The 27,752-nt window shown below is 43.5% G+C and overlaps 1 protein-coding gene across 42 annotated transcripts in view; it reads left to right on the top strand.

Annotated features, from left to right (window-relative positions):
- Positions 1-1,846: 1,846 nt before the first annotated feature.
- The window catches only part of LOC115203472 (glycine-rich cell wall structural protein 1.8), a 30,686-nt gene continuing 4,780 nt past the window's right edge, over positions 1,847-27,752 (top strand). For 2 of the 42 annotated variants that reach the window (XM_029768178.1, XM_029768186.1), the window contains exons 1-34: positions 1,848-2,037; positions 3,949-3,993; positions 4,517-4,582; positions 4,681-4,719; positions 5,365-5,433; positions 5,647-5,733; positions 5,830-5,862; positions 6,166-6,207; positions 6,857-6,907; positions 7,334-7,384; positions 7,878-7,937; positions 12,045-12,095; positions 13,634-13,684; positions 14,611-14,661; positions 14,793-14,837; positions 14,989-15,039; positions 16,461-16,511; positions 16,691-16,735; positions 16,989-17,033; positions 17,325-17,375; positions 17,882-17,926; positions 18,075-18,125; positions 18,271-18,315; positions 18,461-18,511; positions 18,797-18,841; positions 22,154-22,210; positions 24,199-24,255; positions 24,482-24,517; positions 24,826-25,179; positions 25,432-25,509; positions 25,753-25,815; positions 26,137-26,175; positions 26,537-26,587; positions 26,704-26,775. In XM_029768178.1, the coding sequence (XP_029624038.1) occupies positions 1,971-2,037; positions 3,949-3,993; positions 4,517-4,582; positions 4,681-4,719; positions 5,365-5,433; positions 5,647-5,733; positions 5,830-5,862; positions 6,166-6,207; positions 6,857-6,907; positions 7,334-7,384; positions 7,878-7,937; positions 12,045-12,095; positions 13,634-13,684; positions 14,611-14,661; positions 14,793-14,837; positions 14,989-15,039; positions 16,461-16,511; positions 16,691-16,735; positions 16,989-17,033; positions 17,325-17,375; positions 17,882-17,926; positions 18,075-18,125; positions 18,271-18,315; positions 18,461-18,511; positions 18,797-18,841; positions 22,154-22,210; positions 24,199-24,255; positions 24,482-24,517; positions 24,826-25,179; positions 25,432-25,509; positions 25,753-25,815; positions 26,137-26,175; positions 26,537-26,587; positions 26,704-26,775 (2,095 nt within the window). In that variant the 5' untranslated portion in view covers positions 1,848-1,970. Of the gene's footprint in view, positions 2,038-3,948; positions 3,994-4,516; positions 4,583-4,680; positions 4,720-5,364; positions 5,434-5,646; positions 5,734-5,829; positions 5,863-6,165; positions 6,208-6,856; positions 6,908-7,333; positions 7,385-7,877; positions 7,938-12,044; positions 12,096-13,633; positions 13,685-14,610; positions 14,662-14,792; positions 14,838-14,988; positions 15,040-16,460; positions 16,512-16,690; positions 16,736-16,988; positions 17,034-17,324; positions 17,376-17,881; positions 17,927-18,074; positions 18,126-18,270; positions 18,316-18,460; positions 18,512-18,796; positions 18,842-22,153; positions 22,211-24,198; positions 24,256-24,481; positions 24,518-24,825; positions 25,180-25,431; positions 25,510-25,752; positions 25,816-26,136; positions 26,176-26,536; positions 26,588-26,703; positions 26,776-27,752 lie in introns of those variants that run through there. The other 40 variants (XM_029768194.1, XM_029768169.1, XM_029768260.1 and 37 more) reach the window with 40 other exon arrangements.

Below are 27,752 nucleotides of genomic sequence, written 5' to 3'. Positions count from 1 at the left end.
GTCTGTCTGTTTCCATCTAATGTGTCTCCACCAGTGGAGGCTGGTGGGAGGAGTTATAGGAGGACGGGCTCATTGTAATGGCTGGAATGGAATAAATGGAACGGTAGCAAACACATCAAACATCTGGAAACCACGTTTGACTCCAATCCATTGATTCCATTCCAGCTATTACAATCAGACTGTCCTCCTATAGCTCTCCCCACCAACCTTCACTGGGTCTCCACTAACCTGAGGTAGACCTAAAACAGCTTCCCTTTGACCTTGGCTTGACAGGAACATACTAACAATATCACTCAAAAAACCATTGTACTCAAAAATGTGCTTGACTACATATAAATTCAGACATGAGCTCAATGCATGAGAAGAGTTTTGGGGGGTGGGTGGGACACACACACACATACACACACACACACACACACACACACACACACACACACACACACACACACACACACACACACACACACACACACACACACACAAGTAACCGGGTTGTCTGTTTATTGCTTTGGATTGGATTGCAACTTGAATGTTATCAGTCTTCTACATTTTCTAAGGATCTTCTTGCTGCCTCCAGCCAGAATAGTGATTCATGCACTGTTTTGTCACTGTAAATTGCCGCTGTGAGCTCATGCTGGGCTGGCGTGACCGTGAGGCTCTGAGAGGGGGTAGGAGGGGTCTGAAGGGGTCACTAGGTCTAAGGGGGGGGGGGGGGGGGTCTGAAGAGGTTATTAGAGGCAGAGGGCCATTGAGGGTTCTTTCCTTATGGTCAGGATGTGAGTTAAAGAGAGGAGGGGTTACAGAGTAGAACTGAACAACAGGGACTAAGGCCTGGTGTATACATGTTCTCTTGGAGAAGGAATTTCAGCTTATAGGGTGTTTCTGTTTCTGGGTGTATGGTCTATGTACTTGTTTAAGTACATGTGTTTTGAGAAATATAATAAGGTCTCGTTCAGAAATGTTATAAATATGTTGTAATTATGTAATAGGGTTATGTAATAATATCATACAGCCACTCCAATGTAGTGGATTTCCAAGGCTAGCCACCTTGAATGTATACACGTACCCATCCTTCCCCTCTGTAAAACACACATAGACTTGCCTAGTTAAATAAAGGTTAAATAAACAATCCTTTTTATTTCAAACACTGTCATACTGAAAATGCCCTTCTGTCCTACCGCCCCTTCCTTACCATCTAAATCAGGCTTCCTCAACTGAAGGCCCACAATCCAAATTTGGCCCACGAGGGTTTTTATTTGGCCCCCCAAGTTTTCTGAGCAACATTATATATTTAATTTTTTATTGTTAGACATAAAAGACTATAAAAACACCAGAAAATCATCTCCAAGTGATTCCCATCCATAGTAGAGAGACACGTGAGCATATATACATGTAAGCAAGGTTTTAAATTATGTTTTAGTCAAATATGATATATGTTTAGGCTGCTTGCGGTCAATTTGCAGTTTACAAATTATTTGTAATTATGTTCCAGCCCCCAACCATCTGCTCAAGAAAAAATCGGTCCACGGCTGAATCTAGTTGATGATCCCTGATCTAAACCATGATCTCACACTTATCACCTCTTTGAAGCATTGTCTTATCCCGCTCATCACACACAAATCACATTGCCATGTTAATATACTGGCTGGCAGCCCTCCAGCTGATCAGCAGCCTGATGTGGACTGTCTTTAGATGGGCAGAGGTGGGCCTGACTGCCTGTCCAGAGAGAGAGGGAGAAAATGGGGCAGGTGCTTCGGTGCAGCAAAGGCCAATTGCAGGATAGAGGGCAGGGCTGGTCAGGGGGAGGGTATCAAAACCAGAATCGTATTTAAGGCGTGGGCAAACACTGGAGCTGTCTACTTGTGCTGTGCCCCTGTCCAGCCGGACAGTTTCTCTCTCTCTCTCCTTGTCTGTCTGTCTGTCTGTCTGTCTGCCTGTTTTTCTCTCTGCCGGACAAGGTCTCCTCCACCATGCTGGTAAAAGCGTTCCTTCAGACCTCGCTGGTCCTATGGCTGGCACAGCACACCCTACAAGGAGGTAAGAGACATAACCAAGATAGAATGGCTGATGGAAGAGGGATGTGAGGGAATATGACAGAATATGACAGAAAGTGAGAACGTTGTCTAAAGGATATAGATCCCAGGTGAGAGAAGAGAGAGAGATAAGAAGTCAGGCCCACATGTGTGTGAGGATTGGCAAGGATAGAAAGAGAGATTAAGACATGCCACCATCATTTCTTAAATTGTAGAGTTGGCACATCAGAAATGTTATTTTTAATTAATACCTGGAGTTAATGTTGGAGTAGTTTCAAGACTGTCTTTGTATAACATTATTATAATATATAATATTATAATAGCATTCAGACGCATTACATTGTGTTGTGAAACACTGTACAGTAGGTGTCAGCACAGGACTGCTTGTTACCACCTTAAATCTTCACTGGTGCTTGCTTAGTGCACAACAGTGTAAATTGGACTTAAATGTTTAAATGTTAATTATTTATTAGTATATAGTAGTTTCCGAAGATATTGTATTGTTCTGTAAATTATGGATTTGCTTGTTTCTCAACTTTAAAAAATAAGAATATTTAACAGTTGTAGTTTGATTACTTAAATGGTTATGCATGTATAATATTCATATTATATTCATATATAAAACGTGAACTATTTTTGTTGTTGTTGGATGTGTTGCATTGTGGTCCACATTTAGTTACCTATTAGGCACAACTTCCAACTTCCATAAAAAACGTGCCAATTTGAATTGTCCAAATTAAATAGAAATAACATTTGAATTATAAGATATGTTTAATATAACATTAATTCCCTAGTTGTGAAATTCCTTTGACACATGTAGTCAAATTCTCTTCTAAAGAAAGAAGCTCTAAAATTCACAGAGAAAATCAGGAAATAATTGCCAGCATAATTTCTTTAATTGAATAGTTGGGGATAAAATGAAAACAATTTCAAATTGTATGGAACATTTGAACAATTCAGAGTAACTACTTTGTTTTAAACCCTGACAACATGCATTTCATGTTTCTGGTGACTTTATCTGAGAGGTCTGGAAGGCCTGTCAACATACAGATGTAGGATCTTTATTTGAGTCAGCTTGCTACAGCAGGAAAATAATCCTGCAACAACAGGAAATGTGAATTATTATGTGGATTATAATTAATTGATATTTTCCTGGGAAAATCAAGTCTGAAATTTCAAAGTGGAAATTACAAACCTCAAATACACTACAAGTTTCACATTTCATGCATTCCAGGACATTTCTCCTGCAACATGGGGATCCAATTAAGATCCTACACCTCTACAGCTGAGTGACAGATAGCTGTAGACATGTTGCTAAACTATCAGGTATCAACTTGGATATCATGCTCAGATATCTCTGTAAAATCGGCCAACTGACATTTATGTGTCAAATTTCCAATAACCGTGTCAGATCAGGGAAGAAAATGGGCCTACGTGGTCCTTGCTGCCTGGATCTCAGTGAAATGGACCTGCTCCAAGTCTGGTGACCCCGCTAAGCCTCTGTACTTTCATCTCGTCTGATTGCTTTGAATCAAAGCACGGGAAGGTGAGGTCGCAGCAGTGGTCCAAATTTGACAACCTGTTGTGAAAGAAGCCTTTACAACCTGCACACAGTCCCTCCTTTTTGTCTGTCTCTCCACTCCATCAATGGAGATGTCTGTTTCTCTTCCCTCAAGCTGCCCAGTTGGAGCTGAGTTTGCATGGGATGGGAGTGAGATGTACGCTACTCATCATCCGATGACATCATTTAATATTTAATCAGCTGTAGTGTTTCAAATGCTTACGTTATGGATGGTGGAACACTGGCACTGGCCAACAGGAAACGATGAAGGCCTTCATCTTTCTCCAAACCACAGCATAGCAGCATAGTATACTTCATAAAGTGATTTGCAATTCTGTTTTTCGTCTCTATTAGGAGTGAAACCTCAAAGTGGCGGTATGGGGAAAATGCTGCCCAGGGGTAAGTGCAATTATTAGTCTCTGTATGTCTGTCTGTCTCCCCCACCCCCACATCTCTCTCTCTCTCTCTCTCTCTCTCTCTCTCTCTCTCTCTCTCTCTCTCTCTCTCTCTCTCTCTCTCTCTCTCTCTCTCTCTCTCTGTGTGTGTGTGTGTGTGCAGGGATGAGAGGTGTAAAAGCTGACATTTCTGAACCCCTAACAGATTCTGTCTTATCTCAAGACTGCACTCAATTGACCCGTCTTGAGCATGGTCTAAACTAATTTGCTCAACTAAATATAGCTTCAGATTAAGTTGTCTGGCATTTTTAGAATAATTAAAAACTGAAAGTGGTGCAATCGTCAATGAGAAATCTGACTGAGATTCTGTCTTGCAATGCTCATCCTCCTTGTTAATGATTTAATATAGACTCATATGAAACAACGTTTAGATTCTTTTCCCACCATAGAGAAACATGCTCCGCTATGGTGCTCACTGATCACTGATGTCTCATATCTCCCTGTGGTGTCTTGTTGTGGTCTTCCAGGGGCTGGTGCTCTTGGGATACAGGGAGGCTACGGAGCCAAGCCCGCCAAAACTGGAGGAGCTGGGGGTAATATTGATTGCCATATTTATATTTTTAGTGCTGTCAATCATCATTCATAATTGAATTTATGTACCATCATTATCTGTCTTTCTAATGAATCACAGGTGGTCGTTATCCAGGGGGGGCTCAGCAGCTTGGAGGAGGTGAGTTTCTCAAAGATAGAGCTAAACCATGTACACTGAGTCGACTGTACCAAACATTAGGGACCCCCCCCCCCCCCCCCCCCCCCCCCAGAACAGCCTCAATTCGCCTGGACATGGACTCTACAAGGTGTTAAAAGCGTTCCACAGGGATGCTGCCCATGTTGACTCCAATGTTTCCCACAGTTTTGTCAAGTTGGCTGGATGTCCTTTGGGTGGTGGATCATTCCTGATACACACGGGAAACTGTTGAGCGTGAAAAACCCAGCAGCGCTGCAGTTCTTGACACAAATTGGTGTGCCTGTCACCTACTACCATACCCTGTTCAAAAGGCGCTTCAATCTTTTGTCTTGCCCGTTGACCCTCTGAAAGGCACACATACACAATCCATGTCTCAAGGCTTAAAAATCATTATTTAACCTGAGGCCCCTTCATCTACACTGATTGAAGTGACTTTAACAAGTGACATCAATAAGGGATCATAGACTGACCAGGTGAATCCAGGTAAAGGCTGTGTCAGGTGTTCTTAATGTTTTGTATTCTCAGTGTAAGTATTCTCTGTTTGATTCAGCTTGTGTTTATCTACCCTGTTTAATGTGTTATTTGTGTGTATCAATATGTGACATGTCTCCACTGTCTTTCCCAAAGGGGGATACAGAGGCCCAGGAGGGGCCGGGGGTAGGGGAGGATATGGTAACGGAGGCCAGGGAGGCTATGGTAATGTCTACTACTTTACTTAACAAACAGTCTCTGAACAAGGCTTGTTAAGATGAAATGCCTTAGTAACTGAGATTTACATGAAATCCACAATGGCTATATGCCAAAAATGTCCAACTCTTGCAGCAGTTTTCCTTGTTGATTTAAATATTCATTCATTTATTTTAATAAATGTCTACATAATATGACTTCTTCCCATTTGTCTGATTGTAGGTGCTGGTCTAGGAGCAGGAAATGGCCAAGGAATGGGGACGGGAGCCGGACTGGGCTCACAGGGTGGGAAACCACGTGGAGGTGGAGGTGAGTGAGACATTCAGGACAAGAGATGTTTTATTCCAAAGTTTGTACTAACAATGCTGAGTAAACATAATCTGTCTGTTTGTCTGTGTTTGTCAGGATACGGTGGTAATGGCTATGGCACACAGCCAGGTACGTGTTTGTTCTGTTACCTGGTATTTGTTCGCATAGAACACACAATATTTAAGATCCTTAAGTCCGTCTCCTCTGTCTCTGTCTGTTGGATCTAATCATAGTTAAGTTGAATTTGTGCCATTGTCTGTGAGTGCAGATTGGTTCTCATCTAATAAACCAGAATGTGACCTTGGAATAAAATAATAAAAACTCCAGCGGTGGTGATTTAAGCTTTGTGTTTGTGGTTATGTGGTTAAATGACATGATGTAAAGAGTTATGTGTTGCATGTCCTTTGACCTTGCTACTTGTCTTGTTGCTAGGCTATGGGGCTGGAGCTGGAGCCAGAGGCTATCCACGACCAGGTAAGCAGCCAATCCCTGCTGGCCTGAACCATCTAAAGGCCAATACTATGGCCTACTATTTTACAAGCCAGGGTTCATATCTTTTACAGCTCACACCTCAAGCACTTCATTCATTGAACAAACTGTCAATCCCAATCAATAAATCAGTGTGCATTTCCATATCACGCACCTTACAAATTGTCATCTGCATACTGTACACTGTACAGTGTACATTAGCCAGCCGGGTCCTACATAGACAGCAAGCATCTGTAAACTGGCTTTACAGATGTAGGATCTTCATTTGCAAAATTTGAGTTTTAAAAAGATTTTCCACTTTGAAATTTCAGACTTAATTTGCCCTAATGAAAAATGTATCAACCCCTACATAAATGTCCATTAAACTGACTGGTTTTGTTGGGGATTTTTTAATAATGTTACTTAGATTGATGCACAGGTGCGTCAGTTTACTCTTAAAGATGAATTCTAATCCACATAATATTTCACATTTCCTGTCGCAGCAGGATTATTTTCCTGCTGTAGCAAACTGGCTGAAATTAAGATCCTACATCTGTACAAGCAAAGTGGTTGATTGCTGCAAAGCCTCTGTACTTCATACCCTGCATGTGGAGTTTGATAATTCCAGTTGACAGTGCCCCTTTGCAAACATTAGGTGCTAGAGCTGGGTATCCCAATGGACAGGGATCTAAGGGACCAAAACCGGGTAAACTTTCCAATCCTGCTGTGTCCGTCTGTTTCCGCATTCATGTTTGTTTGTTTTTACCTGCGTTTTTCAGTTTGTGCCTTCATGTCTGCTCTTCGTGTTGCTGTTTTCAATCTCTTCTGTGTAATCAGTATTCATGCCTTTTGCTGATTCAGTCAGACATGGTGTAAATGCATGTTGTTTGCTCAGTGCATTAACAGGTGTCTATCTACTTACCATCAATGGTTGTCTTTATTGTTCGGCTGCCAAACTCTTTCAAATGGGCAGCCATATATATTTAGTTGTGGTGTGATTGGAATTGTGTTAGTGGTGAAGTATGTAAGTGGGTGTGTCCGTGTATGGTTATGTTCGTGGATCAGAGCATCGTATCTGCATGAGTCCGTCCTATAGTCACCAGTGTTGAGTAATCACTATTGTGGTCTTCAGGATATGGTGCAGGAGCTGGAGTGCCCAATGGACAGGGTGCTAAACCCAATGGTAAACATCTGCTACCCTGTGTGTTTGTCTGTCTATGTGTGTCTTTGTTCCAGTTTCCATAAAGGTGCATGTTGCATGTAGACACATTATGCCACAATCATGATATTGATTGTGTAAGTTCACATACTGTCTACATATGGTGTAGGTATCATTTTCAGTCATAGTTTTGTTTGAATGCTATTGAGACACCATGCCAATATCTATTGCCATGTGTGGATCACAGCCCCTGTCAGCATGTTGTGGTTGTGGGTTTTGTTCCTAACTTTGTATAGGGATTTGGGTTTTTCTAACAGCATGTGTTTGTCCTGGGTCTTCTTGACCGATCACTAGAAAGTGACTCCTAACGATGATCAAAGTATTCTATTTTCAATATGATATTTTAAATCACATTGTCATATAGAATGATAGATTCATTTTGGGGTTCAGACTCCAGTCTTTTTATTGGTTGGTTTTTGGGTGAATCTTGTTGAATGACCACTGTTGTGGTCTCCAGGGTATGCTGCAGGAGCTGGAGGAGTTCCCACTGGGCAGGGTGCTAAACCATCCAAACAGGGTAAACCTCGCTTTCCTTGTTTTCATGTCATCTCTTTCTAATAATTAGTCTAGAACTTAAGATTTTATACGTGCACCTGGTGGCCTTTCCTTCTTCTCTGATCTGGTTCTAAGTCTCTGATCTGGTTCTCTATACTTACTAAGTGCTTTCGAGGTTTCAGCGTCAGTGCTCGAGCCGCTGGTATATCCAATGGGCTTACGGTTTGACATGTGGATGTTTTGTGAGTCTTGTGGATGTTTTATTTTTTTTACATTTTACCTTTATTTAACTTGGCAAGTCAGTTAAGAACAAATTCTGATTTTCAATGACGGCCTAGAAACAGTGGGTTAACTGCCTTGTTCAGGGGCAGAACGACAGATTTTTACCTTGTCAGCTCGGGGATTTGATTTGGCAACCTTCCGGTTACTAGTCCAATGCTCTAACCACTAGGCCCCTGCCGCTAAGATTCTTGTGTAATTGTTCCTGTAAATGATCTCCAGCTTATCCGTCAAGTCTGTGTCTTCTGCATTTTCGTTTCTCACTGTCCATCAGGTGGATTTGTCACCCACTGATGTTGACTGTTGTGAGTCTTCGTCTATAAATGTCTCATGGAGACTGGTCTTGGTGTGTGCCATTGAAGTTTTAGAGTTTTTGATGGCAATGCTTTGTTAGGTGTATGACCTCCATGTGGGTGTGTGTTTATGCCAGTGGATGCCCTCAGAGAGTATATTTTCACGTTAGTCTATTTTGCGTCTGTTGTTTCACTTGTGGCTTTTGTTGTCATCTGTTGTTGTTTGTCTTAGTCTGTGTCTTAATACGGCTGATGATGTGTCCTTTAACCTAGGCCCATCGTTAATCTCGGACGATCGCCCCTCATCTTGTCAGTGTTGTGTGTCTTTTTTCTGTCACGCTGTCCTATATGTAGTCTGTCAGAGGATGGTTGTTTGGTATTGAGTGCTGAGTGACCTGGAGAAAGAGGCCCATGAAGTGTCATTTGGAAGATTTGTACTACTGTTTAAGTTGCTGTTTCAAAGTGTGTTCAAGTACAATGGTCTGTCTTAAATCAACCCCGTGGATATACCTTGTGGCTGGGTGAAGACATTTGTAGTCATAGAACCAGAAACTGTGGTTGTAGAGACAAAACTTTAGAGATTAGTTTTATGTTTACATTAAGCAACAGAATTGGCCTATACGACCTGCAATTCAATGGATCTTTATATCAACAACAAATAAAAGCGCAATCTCTACTTCACCAGAGTCAGATTAACTTGTGGTTAAAATGCATGTCTCTGTGTCCAGTATGAAGGACGTTAGAGGTATGAAGGAAGAATGCTAGCTGATCTCGAAGACTTCCAGTCTTTTCGCTAACGCTAGTTTGCATTGACTCGCAAAACTACCTCTAACTTCCTTCATACTGGACGCAGACATAAAAATGGTATCCACGAGTTCATCTGACTCTGGAGAAGTAGATAAAGTCCTGAAATGTATACCTTTAAGGCTTGTCTCAGTTTTTGCAGTAAAAAAGAAAAACGTGAAAACCGTTTTCTAACAAAAAAGATCTGTATATGCCAATAGTTAATTATTGTGAAAGTCTTCTGCCCTCAGCCATTAGTGTGCCAATGTGATATGCATACAATCTGAGCCTTCTCCAGGTCCCAAAGAATTCAACAGTGAATGGTGACAAGCTTTTTTCTGCCAGGTGTCTCTGCGGGAGGTTTGGGAGGTGCTGGAAAGGGTAATAAGGGTGAAAGTCTAGTGGCACAGGATTTAACAGGAGCAAAAAGCCAAGGACCTGCTGCATTGCTAGATGTGAAGGGGCCCAAAAGCCCTTATCCTGTTGTTCTTCAAGCACAGGGAGCCAAAAGCTATGGACCTGCAGCTCCACTGGGAAAGGAGGCCAAGAGTTCTGGTCCCGTAGCTCAGCAGACACAGGGGGCCAAAGGTTTTGGACCGGCAGCTCCAAATGGCAAAGGGGTCAAAAGTTCTGGTCCTGTGGCATCCCATACACAGGGGGCTAAAAGCCTAGGACCTCAGATACCCATTAGGAAAGAGGCCAAAAGTCTTGGTCCTGCTGCTCCAGAAGCACAGGTCCAGTAGCTCAGCAGCCGCAGGGCTTCGAAGGTGTTGGTTCTGTGGTCCCAGAGTCACAGGCGGCTAAAAGTCTAGAACCTCAGGTGCCTGTTGGGAAAGAGGGCAAAAGTATTGGTCCTGTAGCACAGGGAGCCAAAAACTATAGACCTACGATACCAGATGGACAGGGAACCAAAAACTATAGACCTACGATACCAGATGGACAGGGAGCCAAAAACGATAGACCTACGATACCAGATGGACAGGGAGCCAAACACTATAGACCTACGATACCAGATGGACAGGGAGCCAAAAACTATAGACCTACGATACCAGATGGACAGGGAGCCAAAAACTATAGACCTACGATACCAGATGGACAGGGAGCCAAACACTATAGACCTACGATACCAGATGAACAGGGAGCCAAAAACTATAGACCTACGATACCAGATGGACAGGGAGCCAAACACTATAGACCTACGATACCAGATGGACCGGGAGCCAAACATTTTGGCCCTGTTGCAATAGAAGGGCAGGCATCTAAAAGCTATGTACCTGCTGGACAAGGTGCAAAAGGCCCTTCTGCTGGGGTGCCAGACTGGACAGGGTCCAAAGGTCTGGGCCCTGTAGGAGGACAGTCTACTAAAAGTGTGGGTCCTCTGGCTCCTGGAACAAAAGGTATTGGTCCCCGGTACTGGACAGAAAGTCTATCCAATCTGCAAACAAGGGTAAAGTGTTCGTTTCTTTATCTCTGCATTTCTTACTGTGTTCATCTCATGACTTTCGTGTCTGATGTTAAAGTGATGTCTCAGTCTGGGGCTCACTAGAGACTCCTCTTCGCCTGATATTGTTTGTTTTCAGTCATCCCATTGTAAGTTGTCAACTGGGATACATATCATCTTCCTGTTGTTTGTCCATGGTTTCCCTCCAAAAGTGTTTGTGAATGTTGCTCTTCATCTAATTACAATGTTTTTATCTTAAAATGTGTCTCAATCAGTGACTAACTCCAGGTGTTTATAGAAACCTGTCTTTAGTATGTGCATATCAGCTGTCTGAGGTTGTTAATGAATTTGATATGGTGTTTTTTTCAAGTGTTATTTTAACATGTTATCTATGTTGTCTCTCCAGCGTCTTTGTCATCCAATGTCTTTAACAATCTTCATATGTGATGATTTGAGCGTGTACACTTCACTTACGCCTCAAATGAGTTCTCATTTACATTAACAGCCTTGATTTATCAGAATGAGTCGTTTTTGATTTTAATATCAACTTCAATATATACAGATTGGAAAACCATTTCATTCAGTTGTGACAAAAAACTTGAAATGACCTTCAATTAACATTTACTTGACTTCCTAGCTGAACATGTTGATGTGTGTAGTGAAGGTATGTGAGTGTGTGGTAAAATGTGAATAGATTTAGCCGGTGGAAACTTGTGGAATAGACACTGGCTGGAATGCGCTTTTAACCAATCAGCATTCAGGATTAGACCCACCGGTTGTATAAAATGTGTATATACTGTACCTCTACTGGTTGTTTAGGGACTGGTGATGTTGGAGCAGAGCAACCTATTGAACAGGGTGCTAAAGGCAACCGTTTGTTTGCCTGTCGTCCCAACTGTAGCTCAGTGTGTGTGATCCTGTCTGTGTCTGTGCCCTGGTGTCTGTTCTATGTATCAGTGTTGCGCCACAGAGGACGGCTTGGTTCATTCAAAACTCTGACTTACATGCTAATCCGAATTCATCCCCCCGACTCTGACAGTCTAAATATAGAGTCTCTGCTACATTCTCAGTTTAGCTTCCGTTTAGAGTGAGTGTCACAGTTTAATAGCGAACACTGCTTGTTGCGTGCTGGGGGGTTCAATATGCTGGGTCATATTGGGTTCCTGAAGTATATGTATGGTTCATATTAGTTGCAGTACAAGTGTCGCTAAGACAGCATGCCCATGACTAACGTACAGATTCAACAACTTGTCAATATGTTAGCTTTTATGTCACGTGTTTGGTCTGTTTTTATATATTTTTGTACCTAATGAGTCATTGTTGTGGTCTTCAGGATATGGTGCAGGAGCTGGAGTGCCCAATGGACAGGGTGCTAAACCCAATGGTAAACATCTGCTACTCTATCTCTGTATGTCTGTCTCTGTCAAAAGTTTAAACTCTAACAGCAGGAAGATATGACGTTACAGTAAATATATTACAATCAGATAGCTGCTGAATACCTTGTTTTAGGTTGTGTTGAATAACCAGTATTATGGTCTCTAGGAAGTGATCCAGGATGTGGAGTGCCCAATGGTCAGGGTGCTAAACCTAAACCCCATGTTGAACCTCTGCTACTCTGTCTGTTGTTACTCTGTCTGTTGTTACTCTGTCGGTTGTTACTCTGTCTGTTGTTTCTCTGTTGTTACTCGGTCTATTGTTACTCGGTCTGTTGTTACTCGGTCTGTTGTTACTCTGTTGTTACTCGGTCTGTTGTTACTCTGTTGTTACTCGGTCTATTGTTACTCGGTCTGTTGTTACTCTGTTGTTTCTCTGTCGTCACTCTGTCTGTTGTTACTCTGTCTGTTGTTTCTCTGTCTGTTGTTACTCTGTCTGTTGTTACTCTGTCTGTTGTTTCTCTGTCTGTTGTTACTCGGTCTGTTGTTACTCTGTTGTTACTCTGTCTGTTGTTTCTCTGTCTGTCTGCTACGTACAGTATTGCATGATGCTGGTATTTCTGGATGATATTGCTCTTCTGACAAATATCACTATCTAGTGTTTGGATATCAGCTGGTGAACTGCTATAAGTACACTGTTGCTGTACATTTTGACTGGATGCCTAACTTCCCTATTGAAATAGTTTTATTGTTGCTTTTATGGTATTTGATGCAGTTTTACGCAGTGTTCAGACATGCCTTCTTTAAACGGTATGCGGTGCTTACTAACCAGTGTTGTGGTTTTCAGGATATGGTCCAGTTGCTGGTGTTCCTAATGGTGCTAAACCCAGTGGTGCTAAACCCAGTGGTGCTATACCCAGTGGTGCTATACCCAGTGGTGCTATAGCCAGTGGTGCTATACCTAGTGGTGCTATACCCAGTGGTGCTAAACCCAGTGGTGCTATACCCAGTCGTGCTAAACCCAGTGGTGCTATACCCAGTGGTGCTAAACCCAGTGGTGCTATACCCAGTGGTGCTATACCCAGTGGTGCTATACCCAGTGGTGCTAAACCCAGTGGTGCTATACCCAGTGGTGCTATACCCAGTGGTGCTAAACCCAGTGGTGCTATACCCAGTGGTGCTATACCCAGTGGTGCTATACCCAGTGGTGCTAAACCCAGTGGTGCTATACCCAGTGGTGCTATACCCAGTGGTGCTAAACCCAGTGGTGCTATACCCAGTGGTGCTAAACCCAGTGGTGCTATACCCAGTGGTGCTAAACCCAGTGGTGCTATACCCAGTGGTGCTAAACCCAGTGGTGCTAAACCCAGTGGTAAACCTCTGATACCATCACTAAATGTCAGAGTCTCTATCTCTATTTCTCTATTGCTGTATCTTTCATTACTTGTGACAGAACTCCATGGTCATTGATAATATCTACAGAGATAACCATTGTTGAGTAACCAGTGTTGAGTAACCAGTGTTGAGTAACAGTTGTTGTGGTCTTCAGGATATGGTCCAGGAGCTGAAGCTCCCAAAGGTCAGGGAGCCAAAGGCAATGGTAAACCTCTGATATCTTGTATGTGTCTACGTCCGTCTTCACTGTTTGTCTTTCTATCTCAAAGTTGAGGTTGAGCTTTCTGGTGCATGTTGTGTGGTAATTCCAAAGTTTGTAGCATATTATTCATGCATGTCTGTCTTGTATGGTACTCTATCTTTAGAACAAAATTGGTGATATGCTCCTGAACACAACCAACTAGTGTTCAAATCAAAATTGTATTTGTCACGTGCTTCGTAAACTAGAGGTGTAGACTAAGAATGAAATGCTTACTTACGGGCCCTTCCCAACAATGCAGAGAGAGAAAAATAGAAAAATAATAAAACAAGGATTAAAAACACTATGAGTAACGATAACTTGGCCGTATACACAGGGTACCAGTACCGAGTTGATGTCCAGGTGTCCGGGGTGACTAGGCGACAGAACAGATAATAAACGGTAACAGAAGCGTATGTGATGAGTCAAAAGAGCTGGTGCAAAAAGGGTCAATACAGATAACCCAAAGCTACCCAGACTAACTATTTACCTAACTATTTAGCAGTCTTAAGGCTTGGGGGTAGAAGCTGTTCAGGGTCCCGTTGGTTCCAGACTTGGTGCATCTGTACCGATTGCCATGCAGTAGCAGAGAGAACAGTCTATGACTAGGGTGGCTGGAGTCTTTGACCATTGTTATGGTCTTCCTCTGACACCGCTTGGTATAGAGGTCCTGGATGGCAGGGAGCTCGGCACCAGTTATGTACTGGGCCGTACGCACTACCCTCTGTAGTGCCTTTCGTGGTCGGTGTTTGCTAAATATTTGTGCATGGCTATAACCTATGCGATGAAATACTAGGATCAAGGGCAGAATGTGCTGTGGAGGTGGTATTGATCAATTGTCTATAAGCAGTGTTGAGTAACAAGTGTTCAGTAACCGTTGTTGTGGTCTTCAGGATATGGTCCAGGAGCTGGAATTCGCAGTGATCAGGGAGCCAAAGGCAATGGTAAACCTCTGATACCCTGTCTGTGTCTCTCTGTCAGTCTTTGTGTGTCTTGTCTGTCTGTGTCAAGGGCAGCATGCATTGTGTTTGCAAGTGGTTTTGATTTATTTTGATTTAATTGTTGTTGGTTCCAGGATATGGTCCAGGAGCTGGAGCTTCCAATAGTGCTAAAAGCAATGGTAAACCTCTTTCTGAGTGTTACAGGTCTATACCCGTCTCTCTTTCTTTGTTGCTCTCTTATGATAAGATACATCACTTCTGTTTATAATAAGTACAGAGCCAAGATGAATTGAGTAACAAGTGTTCAATAACAGTTCTTGTGGTCTTCAGGATATGGTCCAGGAGCTGGAGTTCCCAGTGGTCAGGGAGCCAAAGGCAATGGTAAACCTCTGCTACCCTGTCTGTTTGTCTCTGTCTTTGTGATGCATTGCTGCATGTCTGTAACCTCAAATGTTTGTTAGAATTAGCATATTGAAGCATTTGACAGATAGAGTACCCAGGCCAGTGTGATAACACTAAATGTTGATGCTGGTTTGGTCTGTTGTAGAACAGGGTTGAGTAAGAGTTGTTGTTGGTTCCAGGATATGGTCCAGGAGCTGGAGCACCTAACGGTGCTAAACTCAGTGGTGCTAAACTCAGTGGTGCTATACCCAGTGGTGCTATACCCAGTGGTGCTATACCCAGTGGTGCTAAACCCAGTGGTGCTATACCCAGTGGTGCTATACCTAGTGGTGCTATACCCAGTGGTGCTAAACCCAGTGGTGCTAAACTCAGTGGTGCTAAACCCAGGGGTGCTAAACCCAGTGGTGCTAAACCCAGTGGTGCTATACTCAGTGGTGCTAAACCCAGTGGTGCTAAACCCAGTGGTGCTATACCCAGTGGTGCTATACCCAGTGGTGCTAAACCCAGTGGTGCTATACCCAGTGGTGCTAAACCCAGTGGAGCTAAACCCAGTGGTGCTAAACTCAGTGGTGCTAAACTCAGTGGTGCTAAACCCAGTGGTGCTATACCCAGTGGTGCTAAACCCAGTGGTGCTATACCCAGTGGTGCTAAACCCAGTGGTGCTAAACCCAGTGGAGCTAAACCCAGTGGTGCTAAACCCAGTGGTGCTAAACTCAGTGGTGCTAAACTCAGTGGTGCTAAACTCAGTGGTGCTAAACCCAGTGGTGCTATACCCAGTGGTGCTAAACCCAGTGGTGCTATACCCAGTGGTGCTAAACTCAGTGGTGCTAAACCCAGTGGTGCTAAACCCAGTGGTGCTATACCCAGTGGTGCTAAACTCAGTGGTGCTAAACCCAGTGGTGCTATACCCAGTGGTGCTAAACCCAGTGGTGCTAAACCCAGTGGTGCTATACCCAGTGGTGCTAAACTCAGTGGTGCTAAACCCAGTGGTGCTAAACCCAGTGGTGCTATACCCAGTGGTGCTAAACTCAGTGGTGCTAAACCCAGTGGTGCTATACCCAGTGGTGCTAAACCCAGTGGTGCTAAACCCAGTGGTGCTATACCCAGTGGTGCTAAACTCAGTGGTGCTAAACCCAGTGGTGCTATGCCCAGTGGTGCTAAACCCAGTGGTGCTAAACCCAGTGGTGCTATACCCAGTGGTGCTATACCCAGTGGTGCTAAACCCAGTGGTGCTAAACCCAGTGGTGCTAAATCCTGTAGTAAACCTCTGTTACCATCACTAAATGTAAGAGTCTCTATCTCTATTGCTGTATCTTTCATGACTTCAGACAGAACTCAATGGTCATTGATAAGAGCTACAGAGCTAACTTGTATTGAATAACAGTTGTTGTGGTCTTCAGGATATGGTCCAGGAGCTGGCATTCCCAATGGTCAGGGTGCTAAACCCAATGGTAAACCATGGCTACCTTGTCTGTGTCTACGGCCCTATTCAATGTGTGTCTTTCTATCTCAAAATTGAGGTTGAGCTGAATGGTGCATGCTGTGTGGTAATGCCAATGTTTGTAGCATATTATGCATGCATGGTCTGGTCATTTTTAGAACAGTTTTGAATAAGAGCTGTTGCTTTTAGGATATGGTCCAGGAGTTCCAAATGATCAGGGAGCCAAAGCCAATGGTAAACCTCTGATAACATGTCTGTGTCACACTCTGTCTCTCTGTATCAAAGTGGAGCTTCTTTGACTGTATGTTGCATGATATGTGCTACAAAAGTTGGTGCGATGTGACTCCTGAACGTTGAGAAGGATTAATATATTTGTGCATGGCCAGAGGGGAAAGGTCCCAGGGAAGCATGTTTTGTGCTCATGCAAGTGATTATTTACAATAAGTCAGTGTTGACAGTGTTGCGTAACAGCTGTTGTGGTCTCCAGGATATGGCCCAGGAGTTGAAGCACCCAACGGTGGTAAAATAAATGGTAAACCTCTTTCTGAGTCTTCATCAGTCTCTATTTCTCTGTCACTTTAGAGGTAAACTGGCTCCTTTCTCTGAGTCCACCAATCACTGGGTGACGCTCTTTTTCCTGGTCCTTCGAGCCAGACATTTAAGTACTCTGAACCATTCCATCAGGCCAAATAAACATGTTATCACAGTGAAATGCTATAGCATCTCTTATTATAAATAAAGTACAGAATCTCTGATGATAAGATCTACAGAGAAAACTTGTGTTGAGTAACAAGTGTTGAGTAACAGTTGTTGTGGTCTTCAGGATATGGTCCAGGAGCAGGAGTTCCCAATGGTCAGGGTACTAAACCCAATGGTAAACCTGTGCTACCCTGTCTGTGTCTACGTCTGTCTTCAATGTTTGTTGTCCATGTCAAAGTTGAGGTCGAGCAGGATGCTGCATGCTGTGCGATAATGTTACAGTTTGTAACATATTTTTGCATGCCTGTTGCCAGTTCATTGAGCATATTGTAGAATTTGACCGATCCATGGATGCTGGTTTGGTCTGTTGTAGAACAGTGTTGAGTAAGAGTTGTTGTGGTTCCAGGATATGGTCCAGGAGCTGGAGCACCTAACGGGGCTAAAAGCAATACTAAACCTTTGATACCTTGCCTGTCTGTGTTGCATGCTGTATGGTAATCTATCTTTTGAGGAGTATTGATGATAAGCTCCTGAACACATCCAGCTGGTGTTTGCTAGATATTTGTGCACGGCTATAAGCTATATGATGAAATACTAGGATCAAGGGCAGAATGTGTTATGCAAGTGGTTTTGATCAATTGTCTATAAGCAGTGTTGAGTAACAGTTGTTGTTGGTTCCAGGATATGGTCCAGGAGCTGGAGTTCCCAATGGTGGTAAAATCAATGGTAAACCTCTTTCAGAGTGTTACAGTCTCTCAATCTCTATCCATCTGACACTCTCCTATGATAAGCTACAGAACCCCTGATGATCAGATCTACACAGCTGACTTGTGTTGAGTAACAAGTGTTAAGTAACAGTTGTTGTGGTCTTCAGGATATGGTCCAGGAGCTGGAGTTCCCAGTGATCAGGGAGCCAAAGGCAATGGTAAACCTCTGATACCCTGTCTGTTTGTCTCTGTCAGTCTTTGTGTGTCTTGTCTGTCTGTGTCAAAGACAACATGTGTTGTGTTTATGCAAGTGGTTTTGATTTTCTATAAGCGGTGTTGAATAACACTTGTTGTGGTCTCTAGGATATGGTCCAGGAGCTGGAGCTCCCAATGGTGCTAAAAGCAATGGTAAACCTCTTCTTGAGAGTTATAGTCTCTCAGTCTCTATTTCTCAGTAATCTCTCTCATGATAAGCTGCTACAGAACTTCTGATTATACAGAGCTAACTTGTGTTGAGTAACAAGTGTTCAATAACAGTTGTTGTGGTCTTCAGGATATGGTCCAGGAGCTGGAGTTCCCAGTGATCAGGGAGCCAAAGGCAATGGTAAACCTCTGATACCCTGTCTGTTTGTCTCTGTCAGTCTTTGTGCGTCTCGTCTGTCTGTGTCAAGGACAGCATGCTTGTATTGAGTAACAGCTGTTTTTGTGGTCTTCAGGAGCTAAAGTTCCCAATGGTGGGGCTAAAAGCAATGGTAATGCCAGTTTAAATCTCTGGGTTTAAATTACTGGATGGCACTCATTATCATAACCTACAAAACTTTAGATAATAAATTCTACACCACTAATTTGCTTTGACCCAGTGTTAAGTAATAGTTGTTGTGGTCTCCAGGACATGGTCCAGGAGTTGGAGCCCTCAACGGTGGTAAAAGCTATGGTAAAGCTCTATCTGAGTGTTACAGTCTCTCAATCTCTCTTTCTCTATCACTCTCATATGATAAGCTACAGAACCTGTGACTATAAGTCTTACTTGGCTTGTTGAGTAACCAGTGTTCAGTATCAGTTGTTGTGGTCTCCGGGATATGGTCCAGGAGCTGGAGTGTCTACTGGGCTTGTTGAGTAACCAGTGTTCAGTATCAGTTGTTGTGGTATCCAGGATATGGTCCAGGAGCTGGAGTGTCTACTGGGCTTGTTGAGTAACCAGTGTTCAGTATCAGTTGTTGTGGTCTCCAGGATATGGTCCAGGAGCTGGAGTGTCTACTGGGCTTGTTGAGTAACCAGTGTTCAGAATCAGTTGTTGTGGTCTCCAGGATATGGTCCAGGAGCTGGAGTGTCTACTGGGCTTGTTGAGTAACCAGTGTTCAGTATCAGTTGTTGTGGTCTCCAGGATATGGTCCAGGAGCTGGAGTGTCTACTGGGCTTGTTGAGTAACCAGTGTTCAGTATCAGTTGTTGTGGTATCCAGGATATGGCCCAGGAGCTGGAGTGTCTACTGGGCTTGTTGAGTAACCAGTGTTCAGTATCAGTTGTTGTGGTCTCCAGGATATGGTCCAGGAGCTGGAGTGTCTACTGGGCTTGTTGAGTAACCAGTGTTCAGTATCAGTTGTTGTGGTCTCCAGGATATGGTCCAGGAGCTGGAGTGTCTACTGGGCTTGTTGAGTAACCAGTGTTCAGTATCAGTTGTTGTGGTATCCAGGATATGGCCCAGGAGCTGGAGTGTCTACTGGGCTTGTTGAGTAACCAGTGTTCAGTATCAGTTGTTGTGGTCTCCAGGATATGGTCCAGGAGCTGGAGTGTCTACTGGGCTTGTTGAGTAACCAGTGTTCAGTATCAGTTGTTGTGGTCTCCAGGATATGGTCCAGGAGCTGGAGTGTCTACTGGGCTTGTTGAGTAACCAGTGTTCAGTATCAGTTGTTGTGGTCTCCAGGATATGGTCCAGGAGCTGGAGTGTCTACTGGGCTTGTTGCTAAAAATGGTAGATTTCTGCTACTGGGTTGTTTCTGTTTCTCTGGCTAGTCTTCATCAGTGGTGATCTGCACATTGTTCTGCATGCTGGATGGCACTGCCACTGCAACAATTATGTCTTTGTTAGCTTTACAGTTAACCTGTTGAGGACAGACGTTCCGCTAGCGGAACCCCGTTCCGCCTGCGGAACCCCTAGCCAACAGCCAATGGCATCGCATGGCGCGAAATACAAAACCAACTAAAATACCACAATTCAATTTTCTCAAACAATCAACTATTTTACACCATTTTAAAGATAAGACTCTCGTTAATCTAACCACATTGTCCGATTTCAAAAAGGCTTTACAGCGAAAGCAAAACATTAGATTATGTTAGGAGAGTACATAGACACAAATAATCACACAGCCATTTTCCAAGCAAGCATATATGTCACATAAATCCAAACCACAGCTAAATGCAGCGCTAACCTTTGATGATCTTCATCAGATGACACTCCTGGGACATTATGTTATACAATACATGCATGTTTTGTTCAATCAAGTTCATATTTGTATCAAAAAACAGCTTTTTACATTAGCATGTGATATTCAGAACTAGCATACCCACCGAAAACTTACTTAATTTACTAAATTACTCATGATAAGCGTTGACAAAATACATAACAATTACTTTAAGAATTATAGATACAGAACTCCTTTATGCAATCGCTATGTCCGATTTTAACGCTGTTTAAAATCAATTTTTATGCTATTTTTCTCTTAAAATAGCGATAATATTCCAACCGGGCAACGTTGTATTCATTCAAAGAGAGAAAGAAAAACATGGTTTTCGTGACCACGCATCTCCAGTCTCACTGTCCCCAGGCTGACCACTTACAAACTCTGCTCCTATACTTTGCCCAGAGACAGCAGACACCCCATTCCACTTTCTGGCGGCTTTAGAGAGCCAATGGAAGCCTTAGAAAGTGTCATGTTACAGCACAGATGCTGTAATTTCGATAGAGATGTAACAGAAGACAACAAATTGTCAGACAGGGCACTTCCTGCATGGAATCTTCTCAGGTTTTTGCCTGCCATATGAGTTCTGTTATACTCACAGACACCATTCAAACAGTTTTAGAAACTTTAGAGTGTTTTCTATCCAAATCTACTAATTATATGCATATTCTAGTTTCTGGGCAGGAGTAGTAACCAGATTAAATCGGGTACGTTTTTTATCCGGCCGTGAAAATACTGCCCCCTATCCCAAAAAAGTTAAGACCATATTGGAAGTAAGTCTCGCTTTAACCCGACAGACTTATTTAATGCCTGTAACTGTTCTGGAAAGGATGTAACAGAGCTTTCCAATGGTCAATTGTAAACAGTGTTGAGCAAGTAGTGTAAAGTAATCACTAGTGTGGTCTCTAGCGGTGCTGAAAGCAATGGTAAACCTCTGATACCCTGTCTGTGTCACAGTCTGTCTCTGTCTCTGTCTCTTTCTGTATTGAAGTGGAGCTGTATATTTAGAACTATCTTTAAAAATATATTTTTGGTGACATGTAATTTGCTGATATCCTCCCAAATGATAGTCAGCTAGTCTCTGTGATATTTTTTGTGCATGGCTAAGAATCTATGTGTTGAATTACTAGGATAAAGAGCAGTGTGTTGTGGGAATGCAAATGGTTTTGAATAATCAGTGGTTGTAACACTTGTCGTGGTCTCCAGGATATGGTCCAGGAGCTGGAGTTCTCAATGGTGGTAAAAGCAATGATAAACCTCTTTCTCAGTCTCTGGAACGTCACTGTGTCTGGGCACCACCCAGTGAGGGTTGGACACAGGGAGAGGTACTGTTTAAAGTGGGTCCCCTGTTAGGACAATGACACAGTATGAGGAGACAGGGTGATATGTTTCTTATTTTAAACCACTCTCTGGATGGTGTTGTTTTTCATGGTCCTTGAGCCGCACAGATAATATATAATAATATATGCCATTTAGCAGACACTGTTAACCAAAGCGACTTCCAGTCATGCATGCATACATTTTATAAATGGGTAGCCCCAGCGGGAATCGAACACACAACCCTTGTGTTGCAAGCACTATAACAGAGGGACGCTGTTTCTATTATTATAAGCTACAGAGTTAACTTGTTTAGTGGTCTCCAGGATATGGTCCCAGTGCTGGAGTTCCCAGTGATCAGGGAGCCAAAGGCATTGGTAAACCTCTGTCTGTTCCTTTTTTCCTATTTTCAATTGTGGCTGTAATATTGTGTAGGTAGCACTGTTGAGTAACATTTGTTGTGGTCTCTAGGATATGGTCCAGGAGTGGGAGAGCCCAATGGACAGGGTGCTAAAGCAACCAAAACTGGTAACCCCATACAATCTAGCTGTCTGTGTGTTATATCCATCTGCATGTGCCAATCACTGTCGTTTGTAGCAATCACTTTGTGTCAATGGCTAAAGTGCCTTCGGAAAGTATTCAGACCCCTTGTCTTTTTCCACATTTTGTTACTTTACAGCCTTATTCCAAAATTGATTAAATAAATAAAAAGTCCTCATCAATCTACACACAATACCCAATAATGACAAACCGAGAACAGGTTTTTAGACACAGACCTGGGGAAGGGTACCAAAAAATGTCTGCAGCATTGAAGGTCCCCAAGAACACAGTGGCCTCCATCATTCTTAAATGGAAGAAGTTTGGAACCACCTTGACTCTTCCTAGAGCTGCCCGCTCTACCAAACTGAACAATCAGGGGAGAAGGGCCTTGGTCAGGGAGGTGACCAAGAACCTGATGCTCACTCTGGCAGAGCTCCAGAGTTCCTCTGTGGAGATGGGAGAACCTTCCAGAAGGACAACCATCTCTGCAGCACTCCACCAATCAGGCCTTTATAGTAGAGTGGCCAGACCGAAGCCACGCCTCAGTAAAAGGTACATGACAGCCCACTTGAGTTTGCCAATAGGCACCTAAAGGACTCTCAGGCCATGAGAAACAAGATTCTCTGGTCTGATGAAACCAAGATTGAACTCTTTGGCCTGAATGCCAAGCTTCACGTCTGGAGGAAACCTTGTACCATCCCTACGGTGACGCATGGTGGTGGCAGCATCATGCTGTAGGAATGTTTTTCAGCAGCAGTGACTGGGAGACTAGTCAGGATCGAGGCAAAGATGAACGGAGCAAAGTCAAAGAGATCCTTGATGAAAACCTGCTCCAGAGTGCTCAGGACCTCAGACTGGGGCAAATGTTCACCTTCCAACAGGATAACGGCCCTAAGCACACAGCCAAGATAACGCAGAAGTGGCTTCCGGACAAGTCTCTGAATGTCCTTGAGCGGCCCAGCCAGAGCCCAGACACGATCGAACATCTCTGGAGAGACCTGAAAATATCTGTGCAGCGATGCTCCCCATCCAACCTGACAGAGCTGGAGAAGATCTGCAGAGAAGAATGGGAGAAACTCCCCAAATACAGGTGTGCCAAGCTTGTAGCGTCATACCCAAGAAGACGCAAGGCTGTAATCGCTGCCAAAGGTGCTTTAACAAAGTACTGAGTAAAAGGTCTGAATACTTATGTAAATGTGATATTTACGTTTTTATTTTTTATAAATTTGCAAAAATGTCTAAAAACCTGTTTTTACTTTGTCATTGTGCGGTATTGTGTGTAGATTGAGAAGGGGAAAAAACGATTAATCAATTTTAGAATAAGTCTGTAACGTAACAAAATGTGGAAAAAGTCAAGGGGTCTAAATACTTTCCGAAGGCACTGTATATGATAATACCCTTAATGAATGATGCACCGAACTTGTTGGCTCTATGTTCGTGTTCTAGAAGCACACTGGAAGCTTTTGATGAATTGCTTTAGGGATGGTTGACTTGAAATTTGACCTGAGTTGTAGGTTTGTCTTATCTTCACTGTGGCTTGGATTTGTGTAAACATATCTTTCTGTTTGGTCACAGTTATGTGGTAAGCATGGATGTTGTGTGTCACAGGCTACGGCCTAATCACAGTGATATGTAATGTGCATGGATGTTGTGTGTCACAGGCTACGGCCTAATCACAGTGATATGTAATGTGCATAGATGTGTGTCACAGGCTACGGCCTAATCACAGTGATATGTAATGTGCATGGATGTTGTGTGTCACAGGCTACGGCCTAATCACAGTGATATGTAATGTGCATGGATGTTGTGCTCTGCAGGCTAGGAGCCAATAGCAGTATTATGTGATGAGTGCTCGCTGTATGTTTTCCTCCACAGGTAACAGGGTCAATCACAATGCGATGAGTTTAGGGATCGTGTCGCTCAGTCTCAAGTCAATCACAGGGTTTTGTGCTGAGCTTTGTTGACTTATTCCACAGGCTACGGTGCTGGAGCTGGCAGCTATCCTGGGGCAGGAAATAACGGCTATGGAGCAGGTAATGGACCTGACACTGACAGACCTAACCTAACCAACATCTTTTCTCCTTTCAATGGATGGCTCACTATTCTGTGGCATAAAGAAAATCATTGGAAACATTGCTAAATCTGGCACAGGTTCCATGTTACCTCTTCACAGTACATTCTAATGCATGTTAGGTGATGTAATTGAAATTCATTTAAAAGTAGATGATCACTTGAGTAATGAATTCACCTATGTTACAGGTCTTGGTCAAGGAGGATACCCCCAGAATGGAGCAGGCAAAGCTTTTCTATTTCTGTCTCTCTTTATATATCTTTGTCTTTCTATTTCTGTCTCTCTTTATATATCTTTGTCTTTCAATTTCTGTCTCTCTTTATATATCTTTGTCTTTCTATTTCTGTCTCTCTTTATATATCTTTGTCTTTCAATTTCTGTCTCTCTTTAAATATCTTTGTCTTTCTATTTCTGTCTCTCTTTATATATCTTTGTCTTTCAATTTCTGTCTTTCTTTAAATATCTTTGTCTCTTCTATTTTTTCTATCTTAATGCATTTTTCCCTCTTTCTCGCTCTTGCTCTCTATCTCAGGTGCCAGTCTGGGACAGGGAGGATACCCTCAGGGTGGAGCTGGAGGATATCCCCAGGGTGGAGCAGGTGGATATCCCCAGGGTGGAGCCGGTGGATACCCCCAGGGTGGAGCAGGAGGATACCCCCAGGGTGGAGCTGGTGGATACCCACAGGGTGGAGCCGGTGGATACCCCCAGGGTGGAGCAGGTGGATACCCCCAGGGTGGAGCAGGTGGATACCCCCAGGGTGGAGCAGGTGGATACCCCCAAGGTGGAGCAGGAGGATACCCCCAGGGTGGAGCAGGAGGATACCCCCAGGGTGGAGCAGGAGGATACCCCCAGGGTGGAGCAGGGAAACCAGGCAAAGCTGGTGGTGGTGAGCCTTTTACTTTGTCGCCATGTTTTTTTCTTTATTTCTCTCTTTCTTTCTTCTCACTCTCTCTCGCTTTCTATTCTATTTTTTCTCTTTCACTCTCATTTGCCCTCTTCCTCACTCTTGCTCTCTCTCTCTCTCTCTCGCTCTCTCTCTCTCTCTCTCTCTCTCTCTCTCTCTCTCTCTCGCTCTCGCTCTCTCGCTCTCTCTCTCTCTCTCTCTCTCTCTCTCTCTCTCTCTCTCTCTATCTCTCAGGTGCTAATCTGGGACAGGGAGGATATCCCCAGGGTGGAGCCGGAGGATACCCCCAGAGTGGAGCAGGAAAATCAGCGGGTAAGGCCTTTAATTATCACACTTTTGCTCGCTCTAGTTCTAATTGTCTATCTTTCTCTGTTTCTCTTGCTCTCTTATTATCTCTCCCACCTTTCATTTTCTCTCTCATTTCCATTTGCCATCTTCTTCACTCGATTTTGGATCTCAGGTGCCAATCTCCTCTTTTCTCGTTATGAAATATCCCACAGTACTCTCTCTATGAATGATGTGCTGTGCTCTAATGTTTTTTGGTTGTCATCACAGGTTATGGTGATCAAATGGGAGGAGCATACCCCGGGGCTGGAGCGGGCAACGGCTATGGGAATGGTGAGTCAGCATGCTTCCCCTTGTCAAATGCTAAGGTCAAATTCCTTTATTAAGGTCAAATGCCTTCAAATATAACTACAGTTAGAGGACACTGTAGACTGAAGTATAGAGCTGAGGTATTGACGATGAAATACGAGATTCAATAGATATGTTGGGAATGACTGAGGAGTACAGTAGCAGTGTGAAACATAGCTGACTCTCTAGAGATGGAAGACAACTGCACCAAAGTTGTCACTGAGAAGTGATCTTAAATGAGAGAAGACAGATCCTCAGGATCTATACCACCAGGAAGTGACCTCGACTTATTTTGTTCTCATGCAGGTGGAGGCCCAGCTGGGGGGGCCAATGCAGTGCCTGCAGGTATTTGGCGTCGGCATGTGTCTGTCTGTCTGTCTGTCTGTCTGTCTGTCTGTCTGTCTGTCTGTCTGTCTGTCTGTCTGTCTGTCTGTCTGTCTGTCTGTCTGTGCATGGCATCTACCTGTCCTTCTCTATCTGTCTATCCTTCTGTCTGTACATGGCATGCACCTGTCCTTATCTGTTAACCTTTCTATCCCCTGTACAGGAAGTACTGTTGTGGAAAACTTCTGCCACAACATTAAACAAGCCCACGCTAAAGCTAGAGGAGCTGGAAAGCTGCATGCAGTGTTGTTTGGGGACTTTGTTTGAGACTAAATGTCTGCTTTCTTGTCAAGGTTTTTAACATGCCCCCTCTTCTCCACAGGCTATGGCAATGGCTACGGTGCTGGTACTGGAGGCAATGGTTATGGAGCCGGTAGGTCTCATCATCTATAGCCTACCAACTAACATCTGTGGGTAGCTGACCAACTAACTGACCCGCTCACATACAGACATAATTCTAATTGATTGATGATTATAATTATGTTTCAGGGATTGGGTACCCAACAGTGTTAGCGGATGGTGCTGCTGGGCTGGGAGGCAAGGCAGGGAAGGGAGCAGGAGGTAACCATTCATAACCAGTAACAACTCACTCTTTTTTTTATTTCACCTTTATTTAACCAGGTAGGCCAGTTGAGAACAAGTTCTCATTTACAACTGCGACCTGGCCAAGATAGAGCAAAGCAGTGCGACACAAACATCACAGAGTTACACATGGGATAAACAAACGTACAGTCAATAACACAATAGAAAAGTCTATATACAGTGTGTGCAAATGTAGTAAGATTAGGGAGGTCAGGCAATAAATAGGCCATAGTGGCGAAAATAATTACAATTTAGCAATTAAACACTGGAGTGATAGATGTGCAGAAGATGAATGTGCAAGTAGAGATACTGGGGTGCAAAGGAGCAACAACAAAAAATAACAATATGGGGAAGAGGTAGTTGGGTGGGCTATTTACAGATGGGCTATTTACAGATGGGCTATGTACAGGTGCAATGATCGGTAAGCTGCTCTGACAGCTAGTGAAAAGTTAGTGAGGGAGATAAAAGTCTCCAGCTTCAGTGATTTTTGCAATTCGTTCCAGTCATTGGCAGCAGAGAACTGGAAGGAAAGGCGGCCAAAGAGGAATTGGCTTTGGGGGTGACCAGTGAAATATACCTGCTGGAGCGCGTGCTATGGGTGGGTGCTGTTATGGTGACCAGTGAGCTGAGATAAGGCGGGCTTTACCTACCAAAGACTTATAGATGACCCGGAGCCAGTGGGTTTGGCGACGAATATGAAGCGAGGGCCAGCCAACGAGAGCATACAGGTCGCAGTGGTGGGTAGTATATGGGGCTTTGGTGACAAAACGGATGGCACTGTGATAGACTACATCCAATTTGCTGAGTAGAGTGTTGGAGACAATTTTGTAAATGACATCGCCGAAGTCAAGGATTGGTAGGATAGTCAGTTTTACGAGGGTATGTTTGGCAGCATGAGTGAAGGATACTTTGTTGCGAAATAGGAAGCCAATTCTAGATTTAATTTTGGATTGGAG

The sequence above is a fragment of the Salmo trutta genome, chromosome 1 (genome assembly GCF_901001165.1).
Source record: "Salmo trutta chromosome 1, fSalTru1.1, whole genome shotgun sequence".
Lineage (NCBI taxonomy): Eukaryota > Metazoa > Chordata > Actinopteri > Salmoniformes > Salmonidae > Salmo > Salmo trutta.
This window is presented reverse-complemented; position numbering and strand designations above follow the sequence as displayed.